The sequence below is a fragment of the Moschus berezovskii genome, chromosome 1 (genome assembly GCF_049115385.1).
Source record: "Moschus berezovskii isolate FMDL1 chromosome 1, NW_MosBer_1.0, whole genome shotgun sequence".
Taxonomy (NCBI): domain Eukaryota; kingdom Metazoa; phylum Chordata; class Mammalia; order Artiodactyla; family Moschidae; genus Moschus; species Moschus berezovskii.
Window position 1 is genome coordinate 62,736,216 of NC_142460.1, and position 21,678 is coordinate 62,757,893.

The 21,678-nt window shown below is 40.2% G+C and overlaps 1 protein-coding gene across 1 annotated transcript; it reads left to right on the forward strand.

Annotated features, from left to right (window-relative positions):
* Positions 1-10,836: 10,836 nt before the first annotated feature.
* On the forward strand, positions 10,837-14,707 carry LOC148778728 (olfactory receptor 5H2-like). The gene is made up of 2 exons (XM_088830742.1): positions 10,837-10,855; positions 13,740-14,707. Exons 1-2 carry the CDS (start codon positions 10,837-10,839, stop codon positions 14,705-14,707), a joined length of 987 nt encoding a protein of 328 aa, XP_088686868.1.
* Positions 14,708-21,678: the final 6,971 nt, after the last annotated feature.

Genomic DNA, 21,678 nt, shown 5'->3' on the forward strand with positions numbered 1-21,678 from the left:
TACAGGACATTCCAGCCCATAACAGCAAAAGCACATTGTTTGAAATGCACATGGAACACTCCCCAGGATACATCACAAACGGCAGCACCCAAAAACAAGCCTTAGGAAATTTAAGAAAATTAAAATCAAATCAAGCATTCTGACCACAATGCTTTAAGACTAGAAATCAACAATGAGGAAAAAAAAAATCCCTCCAGAAAACACAAACATGTGGAAGCTAAATAACACACAACTAATACTTCAATGGATCAATGAAGAAATCAAAGAAGAAAATTTTTTAAAGAGGGGGAAAAATGAAAACACAATGATCCTGCAAAGGCAGTTATTAGACGAAAGTTTACAGCAAAACAAGTCCAACTCAGAAATCAGAAAAATATCATTCCTAAGTAAAAAGAAATAAACATACAGGTCAAAGCAGAAATAAATGAAAGAGATTAAAAGAAAAAAATATATAAATATTAATGAAACTAAGAATGGGTTCTTTGAAAGATAAACAAAACTGTTAAACCTTTAGTCAGACTCATCAAAAGAAAGAGGATCGGAATAAAAAAATCAGAAATGGAAAAGAATAAATGACAACCAGCACTACAGAATTACAAAGGATCATAAGAGATTACTATGAACAAACTATATGTCAATAAAATGGACAACCTGGAAGAAAGGGATAAATACCAAGATATGTACAGTCTCCCAAGACAGAACCAGAAACAAATAGAAAATATGAACAGACCAATTACCAGCAGAGAAACCGAATCAGTAAAATAACAACAACAAACACAACAAAAACTCCCAACAAACAAAAGTCCAAGACAAGACAGCTACACAGGTGAGTTCTATTAAACATTTAGAGAAATGTTAACACCCATCCTTCTCAAAGTTTCTAACAATTATAGAGTAAGGAAAGCTAAAACTCATTTTACGTTGCCAGGATTATCCTGATATAAAAGCTAGAAATGCATATATCACAAAAAATTATAGGCCAATATCTATGATGAACACCAAGGCAAAAATCTTCAAATGAATATTAGCAAACCAATTTCAGCAATATATTAAAAAGATAGCATATGATTAAGTGGGTATCACACCAAGTATGCAAAGATTGTTCTGCAAGTCAATCAATGTGATAAACCACAGCAAAAAATTGAAGAATAAAATTCATATGATCATTTGATCACATGCAGAAAAATATTTTGAAAAAATTCAACATCAAATAAAGTTCAGTTCAGTTCAGTTCAGTTCAGTCGCTCAGTCGTGTCCGACTCTTCGCGACCCCATGAATCACATAAAGTTGCAAGATACAAAATTAATATACAGAAATCAGATGCATTTCTATGCATTAACAATGAACTATCAGAAACAGATATTAAGGAGACATCTCATTTATAATTAGACTAAAAAATAAAATACCGAGCAATAAACCAACCTATCTTACCTGCCTCTATATGCAGGTCAGGAGGCAAAAGTTAGAACTGGACATGGAACAACAGACTGGTTCCAAATAGGAAAAGGAGTACGTCAAGGCTGTATATTATCACCCTGCTTATTTAACTTATATTCAGAGTACATCATGAGGAACACTGGGCTAGAAGAAGCACAAGCTGCAATCAAGATTGCTGGGAGAAATATCAATAAGCTGAGATATGCAGATGACGCCACCCTTATGGCAGAGAGTGAAGAGGAACTAAAAAGCCTCTTGATGAAAGTGAAAAAGAAGAGTGAAAAAGTTGGCTTGAGGCTCAACATTCAGAAAACTAAGATCATGGCATCTGGTCCCATCACTTCATGGGAAATAGATGGGGAAACAGTGGAAACAGTGTCAGACTTTATTTTTGTGGGATCCAAAATCACTGCGGATGCTGATTGCAGCCAGGAAGTTAAAAGACGCTTGCTCCTTGGAAAGAAATTTATGACCAACCTTGATAGTATATTAAAAAGCAGAGACGTTGCTTTGCCAACAAAGGTCTGTCTAGTCAAGGCTATGGTTTTTTCCCGTTGTCATGTATGGATGTGAGAGTTGAACTGTGAAGAAAGCTGATCGCCGAAGAATTGATGCTTTTGAACTGTGGTGCTGGAGAAGACTCTTGAGAGTCCCTTTGGTGCAAGGAGATCTAACCAGTCCATTCTAAAGGAGATCAATCCTGGGTGTTCATTGGAAGGACAGATGCTACAGCTGAAACTGCAATACTTTGGCCACCTCATGAGACGAATTGACTCACTGGAAAAGTCTCTGATGCTAGGAATGGTTGGGGGCGGGAGGAGAAGGGGACAACAGAGAATGAGATGGCTGGATGGCATCACCAACTCTGTGAACATGAGTTTGAGTAAACTCCGGGAGTTGGTGATGGACAGGGAGGCCTGGTGTGCTGTGATTCATGGGGTCGGGGAGAGTCGGACACGACTGAGGGACTGAACTGAATTGAACTGAACTGACTCCTTGGAAGGAAAGTTATGACCCACCTAGATAGCGTATTAGGTCCGTCTAGTCAAGGCTATGGTTTTTCCCGTGGTCATTATGGATGTGAGAGTTGGACTGTGTAGAAAGCTGAGCACGGAAGAATTGATGCTTTTGAGCTGCAGTGTTGGAGAAGACTCTTGAGAGTCCCTGGACTGCAAGGAGATCCAAGCAGTCCATTCTAAAGGAGATCAGTCCTGGGTGTTCATTGGAAGGACTGATGCTAAAGCTGAAACTCCAATACTTTGGCTACCTTTGTGAAGAGTTGACTCATTGGAAAAGATTCTGATGCTGGGAGGGATTGAGGGCGGGAGGAGAAGGGGACAACAGAGAATGAGATGGCTGGATGGCATCACCGACTCGATGGAGGTGAGTTTGAGTGAACTCGGGGAGTTGGTGATGGACAGGGAGGCTTGGCATGCTGTGATTCATGGGGTCGCAAAGAGCTGACCACAACTAAGCGACTGAACTGAACTGAAGGACATAGAAGAACTAAGAAAACTATAAGACACTGATAATAGACATGAAAACATACACAAATAGATGAAAAGATACACTGTGTTCTCTGATTGGAAGAATCAATCTTGTTATAATGACATACTACCCAGGGTAATCTGCAGATTCAGTTCAATCCCTGTCAAAGTATCATGACATTTTTCATGATAGAACAAATAGTACTAAAATATGTATTGAAAAACAAAATAATTCAAATAGCCAAAACAATCCTGAGAATAAATAACAGAGTTGGAAGTATACTCCCTGATTTGAGAATGTACTACAAATTAAAGTCATCAAGACAATTTGGCACTGGGGCAAAAACAGATGTACAGATTAATGGAACACAAAGGAGAGCCCAGACATAAACCCATAAACTAAACATTAATTAATCTACAATAAAAGAGGAATGACATACAATGAGAAAATTCAGTCTCTTCAGTAAGTGCTGCTGGCCATAAACAGGAATGAATTTGAGTCAGCTAAACTGAGATGGATGAACCTAGAGCCTGTTATACAGGGTGAAGTAAGTTAAAAAGAGAAAAAACAAATATCATGTATTAACACATATTTATGGAACCTAGAAAATTGGTACTGATGAACCTATTTGTATTGCAGGAATAGAGATGTAGACATAGAGAGTGGACTTGTGGGCACAGCAGGGCAAAGAAAGGGTGGGACAAATTGAGAGAGCAGCACTGAAACATACACATTATCATGTGTAAAATAGATAGCTAGTGGGAAGCTGCTGTATAACACAGGGAGTTCAATCTGTTGCTCTGTGATGACCTAGACAGGTGGGAGTTTCAAGAGGGAGGAGGCAAGTGTATACCTATGTTTGATTCATGTTATTGTATGGCAGAAACCAGCACAACATTGCAATTATCCAGCAATTAAAAATAAATTTAAAAAATAAGTGCTACTGGGGAAACTGGATTCTCCATATAAAAGAATGAAGTTAGAGCACTTTCTCACACCATATACAAAAATAAACTCAAAATGGCTTAAAGACCTAAAAGTAAGACCATAAATCCTTACAGTGGTTTCCCAGGTAGCACTGCTGCTGCTGTTAAGTTGCTTCAGTCGTGTCCAAGTCTGTGCGACCCCATAGACGGCAGACCACCAGATTCCCCCGTCCCTGGGATTCTCCAGGCAAGAACACTGGAGTGGGGTTGTCATCGCCTCAGGTAGCACTAGTATAAAGAATTCACCTGCTAATGCGGCAGACATAAGAGACGTAGGTTCGATCCCTGGGTTGAGAAGATCCCCTGGAGGAGGAAATGGGAACCCACTCCAAAATTCTTGTCTGGAGAATCCCATGGACAGAAAAGCCTGGTGGACCCCAGTCTATAGGGTTGCAAAGAGTCAGACACGACTGAAGTGACTTAGCATGCACAAATCCTTACAAGAAAACATACTAGAACATTACTTGACATAAATCATAGTAATATCATTTTGGATTTGTTTCATAAGACAGAATAAACATTCTCAATATAATTTGTCATTGGGGGAAATGCAAATTAAGACTATAGTGAGATATCATGACCCACCTACTGAAATGATAAAATTGAAAAGACTGCTTATATTGGAAGCCACAATGCAGACACCTGTTAAATTAAAAAAAAAAAAAAACCTGATAGAATAAAAAAAAAAGAGTGAAAAGATAGTTACACAATATTGAAGTGGGCAGTATGTTTAAGGCAAGGGTGGGTTATCTTGAAGCTGCATATTATATGTGTTGATGCCCATTATATTGCTTACTTCATCTGTCTCCTGAGTTTCCACAGTTACTTCTCTTTATCTATATTTTCTTTTTCACCTCCTTTTTAGCTTTCACTAGCAGAATTCTAGTTACATGGAAGAATTGAAAAATGACCCAAAAAATGTCCTTTGTTTTCCCTCTAACTTTCAATCAAATCCTAAGTAGAGGTTAAACATTCATTGTATACTTCAGATATAAAAACACATCACAATCGTCATATTATAATATTTTGATATAAATAATGCCATTATTTTTCTCAGTGATGCTCAATGGCAACTTTGTTTATACTTAAAGGCAAATCTGAACATGTGACCGCCATGTTCAAAATCCCTCAACAGTTTTCATTTAAGTTGTGGTATAGAACAAAATCTCACCTACCATGAGATCTGATGTGACCCCACCAATGCTGGCTTCCCTTGACCACTCTGACTCCTCTTTGCTTCTCTTTTTAGATTTCTACTACATTTGCAAATTTTTTTGGTTTATTTCTCTAATTATCTGGTTCTTCGATAAGGTAGGCCTGCAGATAATGAAACTGAAGAAGGCAAATGTCTGGAGACAACACCATATTAGAAATGTAGACTCACAGTCATCACTGCTTAAACAGAATTTGCATTTAAAAAAAATCTCTGGAATATTCATAGGGATTAAAGTTTGAGAAGCACTAACCTAGGACACTTCCCACAGTGGTCCTTGGTATTCTTTTTCCTTTTCTCCTCCCGCAAATTTTGCCTAGTAAGATTCCTCACTAGATTTCAGCTTAAAGTAGGAAGTCAGGTGTAGTTGTGGAATGTGAGCCATGGTTTGCACAAGAAGGAAAAATTTAGGAGTTGACTGCTAAGAGAATCTGTAACTTTGGCCTCCCTGAAATCATGTGTGATGAGCTCAGACAATACTGTATTCATCAAAGAACTTAGAATATCAAATTTATAGATAAACTGGAGTTTGCATAAACATTTCAAAAGTGCCTGTGGTGCAAAGAAGTGGTATGAAGTGCAATTTCAATTGATGAACCTGGGAACTGTCTACAATGTCTTGTCTGTAATGCCCAATGAGACAACCTGGATTTCTCATACATGTCCAAGTCCAAAATGCCCAGTAGACCAGCTTAGTTTTGTCCTAAAGGGAATCTTTGGGCATTATCAGGGGAATTTGAGTTCTACGCTCTTTCCTCTTCTGATAAAAGCACACACTGTACAACTTATTGACTCCCTGTTAAAGACAAATTCACAAAAACAACAGTTTCCTGAAAATGAAGCCTTCAAAATGAAACAGTGTACAAAGAACTGTTGCCTGGGTTATCGTCACTGCAGTGCTCTTGTATTATTTTCTACTTCAGAAAGCTGAACTCTAAAAGGATCTTGAAAACTTCTTAGTAGATACTGGTAAGAGAGAATGATTTCTATGATATCATTATGTTTTTACTGAAAACAGAGTCGGATACGACTGAGTGACTGAACTGAACTGAAAGTTAAAAATACTATAAAATTTATAATAATTTTGATTTGGTTTACAAGATATCAAAATAGCCAGGTGAAAATGAAAAAAAAATAGTGAATAATCTGTATATTTTATTATTGTTAAGCAAGATACTCTAAGGCCACATTGTAATCCTTAATGATATTTAACTATTTGGTTAATATAATTATTATATAATTAGTCCATAAGATAAACTTTGGTAAACTGGAACATTAAATAAATTAAAAGTGGGTTGAAATATTTAGGCCACAATGTTTCCCATGCAAGATCTTCCTGAGAGTTGTATTCAAAATATTTATTCTACTTAGTTAACCTACATTCACTACTTTTCCATGTATTTCTTAGGTTATTTCACTGAATATGTAAATGTATCATCTCTCTATCTATTTATGTATCTTCTGAAATGGTAAAAATACCTCTCCAGTCTCTTTTGACCTTTAGTAAAAGGTAGGCCTTAAGTACCCACACACTGAATTAAGAATTTCTGATTATTTATTAATTTGGGGTTGCATGGAAGAACTGCAATTACAGCTACATTGCCTTTATTCAGTTTTAGCTTTGAGCTCAATTTGATTCTGCTACTAAAAGAAGCAAATGCTATAAAGAAAAGCTGAATTTATAGATAAATTCAGCTTTGATTACAGTAATAACAATGATAAAACATTTTTTAAATATGAAAAGAACTTTGAGGCAATGCTAGTATATTTATGAACAATTTTAAATAAATTGAAAATGCAATACTAATTCATATATAAATTCCATATGAAAATAAACTTGGAATTTTGAAGAAAAGTAAAAGAAGGTTTCCCAGCACTGCCAACTTTTTTTTAAGTGTTAATATATTTATTTATTTATTTTTTAATTTATTTTAATTGGAGGCTAATTACTTTACATTATTGTATTGGCTTTGCCATACATTGACATGAATCTGCCCCGGGTGTACATGTGTTCCCCATCTTGAACCCCCCTCCCACCTCCCTCCCCATCCCATCCCTCTGGTTCATCCCAGTGCACCAGCCCCGAGCATCTTGTATCATGCATCAAACTTGGACTGGCAATTCGTTTCACATATGATAGTATACATGTTTCAATGCCATTCTCCCAAATCATCCCAGCCTCGTCCTCTCCCACAGAGTCCAAAAGACTGTTCTATACATCTAGCGCTGCCAACTTTTGATGAAACCAGAGTTAAGATAAATATTTGCCACCACTAAGCCCCCAAACTCTGAGACTTTTATTTCATCTTCAACTTTTCTAATACTTCTCTCTCTCTCCATTTCCTGATCTGTCCTATGTTTGTCCATGGTCCTTAGTCTCTTTCTGCTTTTTGTTCCTTTTTGTTTTCTTTTCATTTAATCAAATTTTCCACTTGACTTGTCTACCCATTCTTATCTCAATACTCTCCTCTTTCTCTTTTGAAAAACTATATGATACTGTTCTACAGGCAAAAAAAATTCAAATCTGTCTTCCAGAGGTTCTGTTCAGTTCAGTCGCTCAGTCATGTCTGACTCTTTGCGACTCCATGAATCGCAGCATGCCAGGCCTCCCTGTCCATCACCAACTCCCGGAGTTTACCCAAACTCATGTCCATAGAGTCGATGATGCCATCCAGCCATCTCATCCTCTGTCGTCCCCTTCTCCTCCTGCCCCCAATCCCTCCCAGCATCAGAGTCTTTTCCAGTGAGTCAACACTTCGCATCAGGTGGCCAAAGTACTGGAGTTTCAGCTTCAGCATCAGGCCTTCCAATGAACACCCAGAACTGATCTCCTTTAGGATGGACTGGTTGGATCTCCTTGCAGTCCAAGGGACTCTCAAGAGTCTTCTCCAACACCGCAGTTCAAAAGCATCAATTCTTCAGCACTCAGCTTTCTTCACAGTCTAACTCTCACATCCATACATGACTACTGGAAAAACCATAGCCTTGACTAGACGTACCCTCGTTGGCAAAGTAATGTCTCTGCTTTTCAATATGCTATCTAGGTTGGTCAAGAAATGTAAAACTGTTCTCAACATATTAGATACTTTCATTCTCCTCACTGCTGTGCCACTTCTCTTTGTTCTCTAACTCAACTCTGTTACAATATGAAAACTGCTCTCACTAAAGCTTCTAAAAGTCGCTTAGTTCCCACACGCAAAGATTTCTTTTCACTCTATTCTATCAGAATATTCATTTTGCTTTAAGGACTGTATTTGACTTTGTTCTTGAGTATTTCCCTCTGTTTGAGTTCCCAACACAACTTTCCCATTCCCTCCTGCTTCTTCTATTCACTCTGCTCAGTAGCATTTTTTGGTCTTTCTTTTTCTCCTTTTGGGTGAGCCAGAGCTTTTGGTTGCAGGAAGAATTAAGTTAATTGAATGGAAATTGTCTCCAATGAAGAAATGCTAGGGTAATTTGAAGAAATCCACTGGATAAATGGGAAGGTGCACAAAGAAAGAAATTGGACAGCTGACACCCAAATCATGTTTCAGTTCTAGTTCAGTCAGACCTGTTATCATTGTAGCTGAACTTAAATGCCACACTGCACACTGACAATGCCGTTGTTGTGGACATAGGATTCATTTTCTGGGGTCACGACACTTTTTCCTTGGTTGAGTTGGCAAATAAAATTCTTTTCATGCACATATGCTTTTTGTCTTTATATATATTCTAAATGCAGTGTGGTGAGTTTGGGTGATTTGCTTAGTCGCTCAGTTGTGTCCCAGTCTTTACAACCCCATGAACGGCAGCCCGCCAAGCTCCTCTGTTCACGGGGATTTCTCCAGGCAAGAATACTGGAGTGGGTTGCCAAGCCTTCCTCCAGGGGATCTTCCCAACTAAGGGATGGAACCCAGGTCTCCTGCATTGCAGGCAGATTCCTTACCAGCTGAGCTACCAAGGGAACCCTGAGTTTGAGTGAAAGTGAAAGTTGTTCAGTCATGTCTGACTCTTTGTGACCCCATGGATTATATAGTCCATGAAATTCTCTAAGCCAGAATACTGGAGAAGGGTAGCCTTTCCTTTCTCCAGGGGATCTTCCCAACCCAGGGATTGAACCCAGCTCTTCTGCATTGCAGGCAGGTTCTGTACCAGCTGAGCCACAGGGAAGAGTTTAAGTGTCTAACCCTAAATCAAATGCCTCACCAAAACCCCGCCTCCCTCCCCATCCTAGGTTCAAGCGGGAGGACAAAGTCACTTTCTAGAATTTTGGCTTCTAGAGCGGATGACAGTTTTTGTTTGCCACCATCTGGTAAAAAAGAGACTCGTGTGGTAAAAAAAGATTATCAGATTTTTCTGTCTAATAAATGATATACATCCATTTCTCTCTAATATAACTTCCTCAAGTTTATGTTCCTGCCTTCTCTCTTTTTACCTTACTCACACTGGCCAATGGAAAGGTCATACATACTATGAATTTCAGCCACCTCAATGACTCATAAGCCATTATTTCTATCACATCTTTTGTAGAATCGTACTGTGAAGTTTATCTAACTTGAATATCCAGAGGATGTTCTTGCAAAAACCAGCTACTGCATCTGAGTCTTCTATGCCAATTTTTGATGTCCATCTGCCCAGTCACTTAGTTACTCTCTCTCCTTTACTAATCACTCCTTCACATCTTACACGTCACCGAGTTCCAGTGAAACTGAGCAGGACCCTGTGGGGCCCTCATGAGTACAAAAGACTTTCAGTATCTCCTATTTCTTTGTAGAAAAAAAGCTTTAGCTCCTAGACGACCTTCCCTGATTTCCTAGGTCAGATTCAAACGGTTCCTAATTAGGAAAAGTGGGAGGATACAGAAGCAAAGAGGAACAGTCAGCAAACAATATTGCAGCGATGAAGCAAGGTCCTTTTTCTCCCTCAAGGAATATACACAACAACATAACTTTAAGTTTTTCTTTAAGGCCTCTATCCAGGTAGAGGATGGTAACTTTAAGGCTGAGCACAAGATTGCTCGAACACACCCTGTTACCTAACCACAAACCAAGCAGAAGAGAGTCATACATTCTGCAGCCCTCATCAGAAGTTTTGCCTTTAAAAAGTCTGCCTCAAAAACCAAGGATGAGTTAGGATTTTAGAACATAAGCCACATATTCCCCTTGCCTGGCCCTGTACTAAACCTTTCTCTGTTCCAAACTCCTAAACAAACTTTTTGGTTTGTTTGGTCTCCCTATGCATCGGGGACACAAACTTGAGTTCAGCAGTACAAGTGATCTTCATTCTCATTTTATTTTGATCTCTTTGTCTTCCTCATCATTCCTAATGTTATATCACATGAACTAAGAATTTCACATACATTTAGATCACCTGGTGAATATTTAAAAATACCTTTTATCAGAGCCCATTCATAATCTACTGAATCAATTTCTTCAGTTATACTTCAGAATCAATATTTTGCACAAAACTCCCCCAGACAATTCTGATGTGTAATCTGGTTTAGGAATCATCGCACAATAGCTACAGCTTCCTAATTACTGCTTATGACACAAGTTTCTTCTCCCTGCACCCTATTTTCTATAGCCAAATATTTAACTTGAAAAAATAAGTGATGTTCTCCCTCCTTGTCTAATAAGTTTTAAATTCTTGCCGAACGCTTGCAGAATGAAGTTCAAGATCTTCACACGGCATTTCATTCATTTTATAAACTGGTCCTTTCTAATATTGTTATTATGTTCTTATATCCATGTTATACACAAAGAATTTCTTAACCTTACTCTATCAGTCAATTCTGTTGCTTAGTCGTGTCCGACTTTTTGCGACCCCATGGACTGCAGCACACCAGGCTTCCCTGTCCATCATCAACTCCCAGAGCTTGCTCAAACTCATGTCCATTGAGGCAGTGATGCCATCTGACTTTCTCATCCTCTGCTGTCCCCTTCTCATTCTGCCTTCAATCTTTCCCAGCAGCAGGGTCTTTTCCAATGAATCAGTTCTTTGCATCAGGTGGCCTAAGTATTGACGCTTCAGCTTCAATGTCAGTCTTTCCAATGAATATTCAGTACTGATTTCATTTAGGATTGACTGGTTAGGTCTCCTTGCAGTCCAAGGGACTCAAGAGTCTCCTTCAACACCACAGTTCAAAAGCATCAATTTCTCAGTGCTCCGCTTTCTTGATAGTCCAACTCTCACATCCATACTTGACTACTGAAAAAACCATAGCCTTGACTAGACGGACTTTTGTTGACAAAGTAATGTCTCTGCTTTTTAATATATTGTCTAGGTTGGACATAACTTTCCTTCCAAGGAGTAAAGTCTTTTAATTTCATGGCTGCAGTCACCCTCTGCGGTGATTTTGGAGTCCCCCAAAAGAAAGTCTGTCACTGTTTCCACTGTTTCCCCATCTATTTTCCATGAAGTGATGGGACCAGATGTCATGATTTTAGTTTTCTGAATGTTGAGCTTTAAGCCAACTTTTTCACTCTCCTCTTTCACATTCATCAAGAGGCTTTTTAGTTTCTCCTCTTTTTTTGCCATAAGGGTGGTGTCATCTGCATATCCGAGGTTATTTAGCATCCCCAGAGATGGGAATCCCAGACCACCTGACCTGCCTCTTGAGAAACCTGTATGCAGGTCAGGAAGCAACTGTTAGAACTGGACATGGAACAACAGACTGGTTCCAAATAGGAAAAGGTGTACGTCAAGGTTGTATATTGTCACCTTGCCTATTTAACTTATATGCAGAGTACATCATGAGGAACGCTGGGCTGGTAGAAGCACAAGCTGGAATCAAGATTGCTGGGAGAAATATCAATAACCTCAGATATGCAGATGACACTACCCTTATGGCAGAAAGTGAAGAGGAACTCAAAAGCCTCTTGATGAAAGTGAAAGAGGAGAGTGAAAAGGTTGGCTTGAAGCTCAACATTCAGAAAACAAAGATCATGGCATGTGGTCCCATCACTTCATGGGAAATAGATGGAAAAACAGTGGAAACAGTGTCAGACTTTATTTATTGGGGCTCCAAAATCACTACAGATGCTGATTGCAGCCATGAAATTAAAAGACGCTTGCTCCTTGGAAGGAAAGTTATGACCAACCTTGATAGTATATTAAAAAGCAGAGACATTACTTTGCCAACCAAGGTCCGTCTAGTCAAGGCAATGGTTTTTCCCGTGGTCATGTATGGATGTGAGAGTTGGACTGTGAAGAAGGCTGACCGCCGAAGAATTGATGCTTTTGAACTGTGGTGTTGGAGAAGACTCTTGAGAGTCCCTTATACTGCAAGGAGATCCAACCAGTCCATTCTGGAGGAGATCAATCCTGGATGTTCATTGGAGGGACTGATGCTAAAGCTGAAACTGCAATACTTTGGCCACCTCATGCGACGAGTTGACTCACTGGAAAAGACTCTGATGCTGGGAAAGGTTGGGGGCGGGAGGAGAAGGGGACGACGGAGAATGAGATGGCTGGATGGCATCACGGACTCTGTGGACATGAGTTTGAGTGAACTCCGGGAGTTGGTGATGGACAGGGAAGCCTGGCGTGCTGTGATTCATGGGGTCGCGGAGAGTCGGACACGACTGTGCGACTGAACTGAACTGAACTGAACTGAAGTTTGCTCATGATGAATGTGAAAGAGGAGAGTGAAAAAGTTGGCTTAAAGCTCAACATGCAGAAAACTAAGATCATGTCATCTAGTCCCATCACTTCATGAGAAATAGATGGCTAAACAGTGGAAACAGTGTCAGACTTTATTTTTGGGGGCTCCAAAATCACTGCAGATGGTGATTGCAGCCATGAGATTAAAAGACGTTTACTCCTTGGAAGGAAAGTTATGTCCAACCTAGACAATATATTAAAAAGCAGAGACATTACTTTGTCAACAAAAGTCCGTCTAGTCAAGGCTATGGTTTTTCCAGTAGTCAAGTATGGATGTGAGAGTTGGACTATCGAGAAAGCTGAGCACTGAGAAATTGATGCTTTTGAACTGTGGTGGTGAAAGAGACTCTTGAGAGTCCCTTGGACTGCAAGGAGATCTAACCAGTCCATTCTAAAGGAGCCCAGTCCTGGGTATTCACTGGAAGGACTGATGTTAAAGCTGAAACTCCAATACTTTGGCCACCTCATGAGAAGTGTTGACTCATTGGAAAAGCCTCTGATGCTGGGAGGGATTGGGGCAGGAGGAGAAGGGGATGACAGAGGATGAGATGGCTGGATGGCATCACCGACTCGATGGACATGAGTTTGAGTGAACTCCGGGAGTTGGTGATGGACAGGGAGGCCTGGTATGCTGTGATTCATGGGGTTGTAAAGAGTCAGACACGACTGAGAGACTGAACTGAACTGAAGTTTGCTCATCTTCAGAATTTCTTTCTTCTCTTCTAAATCTTCTCATTTCTGTGCAAAGTTTTAAATGACATAATGCTTTTCTGTGTTCTAAATCTGCTCACTTCTGAAAAAAAATTTAAATGATGCAATTACATTATTCTAATAAAACTTTTCCACTACTAATTTTCATGTATCATAGTAAAAGTAAAATAAAAAATGTTCAGGTTAGTATATGCTTTTATTTCAATTACGCTCAGCAGATTCACTTTTAAAAATAAATGATGTCCTTTCTCCATTTACCACATTGCATTTCAGAGGCCATCTATTAAGGATATGGAAACAAAAAATGCAACGGAGCTGACAGAGTTCATTCTTACAGGACTTACATGTCAACCAGAGTGGCAAATTCCCCTGTTTCTGCTGTTTTTTATGATATATCTCGTCACCATCGTGGGAAACACTGGTTTGATTGCACTCATCTACAATGACCCTCAACTTCATATCCCAATGTACTTTTTTCTTGGGAATTTGGCCTTTGTGGATACTTGGTTATCATCCACAGTGACCCCCAAGATGTTAGTCAACTTCCTAGGCAAGAGTAAGATGATATCTCTCTCTGAATGCATAGTACAATTCTTTTCCTTTGCAATCAGTGTAACCACAGAAAGTTTTTTGCTGGCAACAATGGCATATGATCGCTATGTAGCCATATGCAAACCATTACTTTATCCAGTGATTATGACCAATAGACTATGCATGCAGCTGCTATTCTCATCATTTGTAGGTGGCCTTCTTCATGCCTTAATTCATACAGGTTTTTTATTCAGGTTAACCTTTTGTAATACTAACGTAATACTTCATTTTTACTGTGATGTCATGCCACTGATTAAAATTTCCTGTACTGATCCTTCTGTTAATGTCCTGATGTTATTTATTTTCTCTGGCTCAATACAGGTGTTCAGCATTCTGATAGTTTTTATCTCATATACACTTGTTCTCTTTACAATATTAAAAAGGAAATCTTTGCAAGGCATAAGGAAGGCCTTCTCCACCTGTGGGGCCCACCTCCTGTCTATCTCCTTATACTATGGGCCTCTGCTTTTCATGTATGTGCGCCCTGGATCCACACGAGCAAATGATCAAGATATGATGGACTCTTTATTTTACACTGTCATAATTCCTTTTTTGAATCCAATTATTTACAGCCTGAGAAACAAGAAAGTCATAGATTCCCTGACAAAAATGTTAAAGAGAGATGGTTGGATCTCATAGTATTATAAGTACTCCTTTCATTTAAATATTAACAAAATTATATAGTTTAGATGTTGCTATGTGACAGTGTTCAGCTTTATTGGATGTATAATTGTTCTATTATTTAGTCACGTAAGACATTAGTAACTAATAAATCCCATAAAATAGATTTATATTCTTATTCAAAAACATATAAAAATTTTATCCTCTTATTCTGGAGAAGGAAATGGCAACCCACTCCAGTGTTCTTGACTGGAGAATCCCAGGGACGGGGGAGCCTGGTGGGCTTCCGTCTATGGGATCACACAGAGTCGGACACGACTGAAGTGACTCAGCAGCAGCAGCAGCATAGAATACTAAAATAAAGCAAAAAACCCCAAATATTTTCTATGCCTGTATGTTCTTCGATGTGGTTTTAAAATGCATTAAATATTAAAACAGAGCAGTACCTCTGAAGGAGACTTGTTTATGATGTCTTTGACCTTATTTGTCAATCACATTTAACTCCAAAGTGGAGGCAGATTGGTATTAGAATGAAGAGAGGCAAACCCTAGGAATTCTGCTGGCCATCAAAAGGTCTTACATTCCACTTTATTTCAGTTCAGTTCAGTCGCTCAGAAGTGTCCGACTCTCCGCGACCCCATGAATCACAGAACGCCAGGCCTCCCTGTCCATCACCAACTCCCGGAGCTCACTCAAACTCATGTCCACAGAGTCGGTAATGCCATCCAGCCATCTTATTCTCGGTCGTCCCCTTCTTATCCCGCCCCCAACCTTTCCCAGCATCAGAGTCTTTTCCAGTGAGTCAACTCATCGCAAGAGGTGGCCAAAGTATTGCAGTTTCACCTTCAGCATCAGTCCCTCCAATGAACAGCCAGGATCGATCTCCCATAGAATGGACTGGTTGGATCTCTTTCTGGTACAAGGGACTCTCAAGAGTCTTCTCCAACACCACAGTTCAAAAGCATCAATTCTTCGGCAATCAGCTTTCTTCACAGTCCAACTCTCACATCCATACATGACCACGGGAAAAACCATAGCCCTGACTAGACAGACCTTGGTTGGCAAGGTCATGTCTCTGCTTTTTAATATACTATCAAGGTTGGTCATAACTTTCTTTCCAAAGAGTAAGCGTCTTTTAATTTCCTGGCTGCAGGCAGCATCTGCAGTGATTTTGGAGCCCCAAAAAATAAAGTCCGACACTGTTTCCACTGTTTTTCCATCTATTTCCCATGAATTGATGGGACCAGATGCCATGATCTTTGTTTTCTGAATGTTGAGCTTCAAGCCAACCTTTTCACTCTCCTCTTTCACTTTCATCAAGAGGCTTTTGAGTTCCTCTTCACTTTCTGCCATAAGGGTAGTGTCATCTGCATATCTGAGGTTACTGATATTTCTCCCAGCAATCTTGATTCCAACTTGTGCTTCTTCCAGCCCAGCGTTCCTCATGATGTACTCTGCATATAAGTTAAATAAGCAAGGTGACAATATACAGTTCTGATTGTTGCTTCTTGACCTGCATACAGGATTCTCAAGAGGCAGGTCAGATGGTCTGGGATTCCCATCTCTTTCAGAATGTTCCACAGTTTATTGTGATCCACACAGTCAAAGGCTTTGGCATAGTCAATGAAGCAGAAATAGATGCTCTTCTGGAGCTCTCTTGCTTTCTCCATGATCCAGCAGATGTTGGCAATTTGATCTCTGGTGCCTCTGCCTTTTCTAAACCCTGCTTGAACATCTGGGAGTTCACGATTCACATATTGCTGAAGCCTGGCTTGGAGAATTTTGAGCATGAGTTTACTAGCGTGTGAGATGAGTGCAACTGTGTGGTAGTTTGAACATTCTTTGGCATTGCCTTTCTTTGGGATTGGAATGAAGACTGACCTTTTCTAGTCCTGTGGCCACTGCTGAGTTTTCCAAATCTGCTGGCATATTGAGTGAAGCACTTTCACAGCATCATCTTTCAAGATTTAAAATAGCTCAACTGGAATTCCATCACCTCCACTAGCTTTGTTCGTAGTGATGCTTTCTAAGGCCCACTTGACTTCACATTCCAAGATGTCTGGCTCTAGGTCAGTGATCACGTTATCGTGACTATCTTGGTCGTGAAGACCTTTTTTGTACAGTTCTTCTGTGTATTCTTGCCACCTCTTCTTAATATCTTCTGCTTCTGTTAGTTCCATGCCATTTCTGTCCTTTATCGAGCCCATCTTTGCATGAAATGTTCCCTTGGAATCTCTGATTTTCTTGAAGAGATCTCTTGTTTTTCCCATTGTGTTGTTTTCCTCTATTTCTTTGTATTGATCACTGAGGAAGGCTTTCTTATCTCTCCTTGCTATTCTTTGGAACTCTGCATTCAGATGCTTATATCTTTCCTTTTCTCGTTTGCTTTTCGCTTCTCTTCTTTTCACAGCTATTTGTAACACTTCTCATGGGAATCAACTATCATATCACAGAAAGAAATGGGAAAGCAATGAGAAAAAAAAATGATGGGGGATCTATGATAATGAAGACAAAGAGCTACACTATGAGAGATATTTTTACCTTCAGTTCAGTTCAGTTCAGTCGCTCAGTCGTGTCCGACTCTCCGCGACCCCATGAATCACAGCACGCCAGGCCTCCCTGTCCATCACCAACTCCCGGAGTACACTCAAACTCATGTCCACAGAGTCGGTGATGCCATCCAGCCATCTCATTCTCTGTCGTCCCCTTCTCCTCCCGCCCCCAACCTTTCTCAGCATCAGAGTCTTTTCCAGTGAGTCAACTCGTCTCATGAGGTGGCCAAAGTATTGGAGTTTCAGCTTTAGCATCAGTCCCTCCAATGAACATCCAGGATTGATCTCCTTTAGAATGGACTGGTTGGATCTCCTTGCAGTATAAGGGACTCTCAAGAGTCTTCTCCAACACCACAGTTTAAAAGCATCGATTCTTCGGCGATCAGCTTTCTTCACAGTCCAACTCTCACATCCATACATGACCACGGATTTTTACCTTAGTGTGCTCCAGTTCAGTTCAATTCAGTTCAGTCACTCAGTCCTGTCCTATTCTTTGCAACCCCAAGAATTGCAGCATGCCAGTCCTCCGTTTTCATCACCAGCTCCCAGAGTTCACTCAAACTCATGTCCATCGAGTCAGTGATGCCATCCAGCCATCTCATCCTCTGTTGTCCCCTTCTCCTCCTGCCTCCAATCCCTCCCAGCATCAGGGTCTTTTCCAGTGAGTTAGCTCTTCACATCGGAGAATCCCAGGGATGGGGGAGCCTGGCGGGCTGCCGTCTCCTGGGTCACACAGAGTCGGACACTACTGAAGCGATTTAGCAGCAGCAGCAGCAGCCCTTCACATCAGGTGGCCAAAGAACTGGACTTTCAGCTTTAGCTTCAGTCCTTCCAATGAACACCCAGGACTGATCTTTAAGATGGACTGGTTGGATGTGCTTGCAGTCCAAGGGACTCTCAAGAGTCTTCTCCAACACCACAGTACAAAAGCATCAATTCTTCGGTGCTTAGCTTTCTTCACAGTCCGACTCTCAGAGAGGCAAAAGGCAAGTTATCTCTCACTATCTATGATGATTTCTAAAGTCCTTTCTAGCTGTGTATGTATTTGTAGGTCAAACTGGAGAAATTTTCTAAGAAAGTTAATGATAAACTGAAGGTTTAGGATGGATAAGAATGAAGTAGGGCAAAGGCTATTAGGGTTTTACCAAGAGAATGCACTGGTAATAGCAAACACCCTCTTCCAACAAAACAAGAGAAGACTCTACACATGGAACCCAGATGCTCAAGAACAAAATCAGAATGATTATATTCTTTGCAGCTAAAGATGGAGAATCTCTATACAGTAAGGAAAAACAAGACCAGGACATGACTGTGGCTCAGATCAGTTCAGTTGAGTCGTTCAGTCATGTCCCACTCTTCGCGACCCCATGAATCACAGCACGCCAGGCCTCCCTGTCCATCACCAACTCCCGGAGTTCACTCAAACTCATTTCCACAGAGTCGGTGATGCCATCCAGCCATCGAATCTTCTGTCGTCCCCTTCTCCCCCCGCCCCCAACCTTTCCTAGCATCAGAGTCTTTTCCAGGGAATCAACTCATTGCATGAGGTGGCCAAAGTATTGCAGTTTCAGCTTTAGCATCAGTCCTTCCAATGAATACCCAGGATTGATCTTTAGAATGGACTGGTTGGATCTCCTTGCAGTCCAAGGGACTCTCAAGAGTCTTCTCCAGCACCACAGTTCAAAAGCATCAATACTTCGGTGGTCAGCTTTCTTCACAGTCCAACTCTCACATCCATACATGACCACGGGAAAAACCAGAGCCTTGACTAGATGGACCTTGGTTGGCAAAGTAATGTCTAAGCTTTTTAATACACTATCTAGATTGGTCATAACTTTCCTTCCAAGGAGTAAGCGTCTTTTAATTTCATGTCTGCAATCAGCATCTGCAGTGATTTTGGAGCCCAAAAAAAATAAAATATGATACTGTTTCCACTGTTTCCCCATCTATTTCCCATGATGTGATGGGACCAGATGCCATGATCTTTGTTTTCTGAATGTTGAATTTCAAGCCAAACTTTTCACTCTCCTCTTTCACTTTCATCAAGAGGCTTTTGAGTTCCTCTTCGCTTTCTGCCATAAGGGTGGTGTCATCTGCATATCTGAGGTTGTTGATATTTCTCCCAGCAATCTTGATTCCAGCTTGTGCTTCTTCCAGCCCAGCGTTCCTCATGATGTACTCTGAATATAAGTTAAATAAGTAAGGTGACAATGTAGAGCCTTGACATACTCCTTTTCCTATTTGGAACAAGTCTGTTGTTCCATGTCCAATTCTAACTGTTGCTTCCTGACCTGCATACAGGTTTCTCAAGAGGCAGGTCAGGTGGTCTGGGATTCCCATCTCTTTCAAAAATTTTCACAGTCTATTGTGATGCACACAGTCTAAGGCTTTGGCAAAGTCAATGAAGCAGAAATAGTTGTTTTTCTGAAACTCTCTTGCTTTCTCCATGATCCAGCGGATGTTGGCAATTTGATCTCTGGTTCCTCTGCCTTTTCTAAAACTTGCTTGAACATCTGGGTGTTCACGGTTTACATACTGCTGAATCCTGGCTTGGAGAATTTTGAGCATGACTTTACTAGCGTGTGAGATGAGTGCAATTGTGCGGTAGTTGGAGCATTCTTTGGCATTGCCTTTCTTTGGGATTGGAATGAAGACTGGCCTCTTCCAGTCCTGTGGCCACTGCTGAGTTTTCCAAATCTGCTGGCTTTTGAGTGAAGCACTTTCACAGCATCATCTTTCAAGACTTGAAATAGCTCAACTGGAATTCCATCACCTCCACTAGCTTTGTTAGTAGTGATGCTTTCTAAGGCCCACTTGACTTCACATTCCAAGATGTCTGGCTCTAGGTCAGTGATCACGTTATCGTGACTATCTTGGTCGTGAAGATCTTTTTTGTACAGTTCTTCTGTGTATTCCTGCCACCTCTTCTTAATATCTTCTGCTTCTGTTAGGTCCATACCATTTCTGTCCTTTATAGAGCCCATCTTTGCATGAAATGTTCCCTTGGAATCTCTAAGTTTCTTGAAGAGGTCTCTTATTTTTCCTATTCTGTTGTTTTCCTCTATTTCTTTACATTGATCACTGAGGAAGTCTTTCTTATCTCTCCTTGCTATTCTTAGGAACTCTGCATTCAGATGCTTATATCTTTCCTTTTCTCTTTTGCTTTTCGCTTCTCTTCTTTTCACAGCTATTTTTAAGGCCTCCTCAGACAGCCATTTCGCTCTTTTGCTTTCTTTTCCATGGGGATGGTCTTGGTCCCTGTCTCCTGTACAATATCATGAACCTCCGTCCAGAGTTCCTCATGCACTCTGTCAATCAGATCTAGTCCCTCAAATCTATTTCTCACTTCCACTGTATAATCACAAGGGATTTGATTGAGGTCATATCTGAATGGTCTAGTGGTTTTCCCTACTTTCTTCAATTTAAGTCTGAATTTCGCAATAAGGAGTTCATGATCTGAGCCACAGTCAGCTCCTGGTTTTGTTTTCACTAACTGTATACAGCTTCTCCATCTTGGCTGCAAAGAATATAATCAATCTGATTTTGGTGTTGACCATCTGGTGATGTCCATGAGTAGAGTCTTCTCTTGTGTTGTTGGAAGAGGGTGTTTGCTATGACCAGTGCATTCTCTTGACAAAACTCTATTAGCCTTTGCCCTGCTTCATTCCGTGCTCCAAGGCCAAATTTGCCAGTTACTCCAGGTGTTTCTTGACTTCCTACTTTTGCATTCCAGTCCCCTAGAATGAAAAGGACATCTTTTTTTGGGTGTTAGTTCTAAAAGATCTTGTAGGTCTTCATAGAACCGATTAACTTCGGCTTCTTCAGCATTACTGGTTGGGGCATAGGCCTGGATTACTGTAATATTGAATGGTTTGCCTTGGAAACGAACAGAAATCATTCTGTCATTTTTAAGAATAGGGAATAGTCCTCCCCTTAATCTTAGTAATCTTCATGCAACTCCTAAGGCAAAATTTTAAGCTGTCTACTGTATTTTTTTTCAAACAGGCACTCCACTGGGAGATTACATGAAAACGTTTGCTCAATGAAAAAAGTATATGTAAAGAAAAATTGATTTTAAATTTATTCTAAAAAACTCGAAATACTGACACTGAACTTATTTGAGGACACTGAACCAAATATGGATACCTTAAATTTGTACACTGTACTGTACAATTTCATAAAGACAAACCTTTCCCACTGTAGGCATCCTTCCTGGAATTATCAAAATAGGCTCATGAACCTGAGTTTTAGATTTGAGGTCATAGAGGCTGACATGTTAAGGGAACAAATGTCCCTTAAAAGTCTGTGTGCCTGTATCACAGAGACAGTAGGAGAATCTGAAGAAGCAGCTCCTTTCCTTGTTGTAAAAATAAAAATTTTAAGATAAAATATACATGCTCTAAATTAGAATCTTGTATTTCCATAATTCCTGTCTCA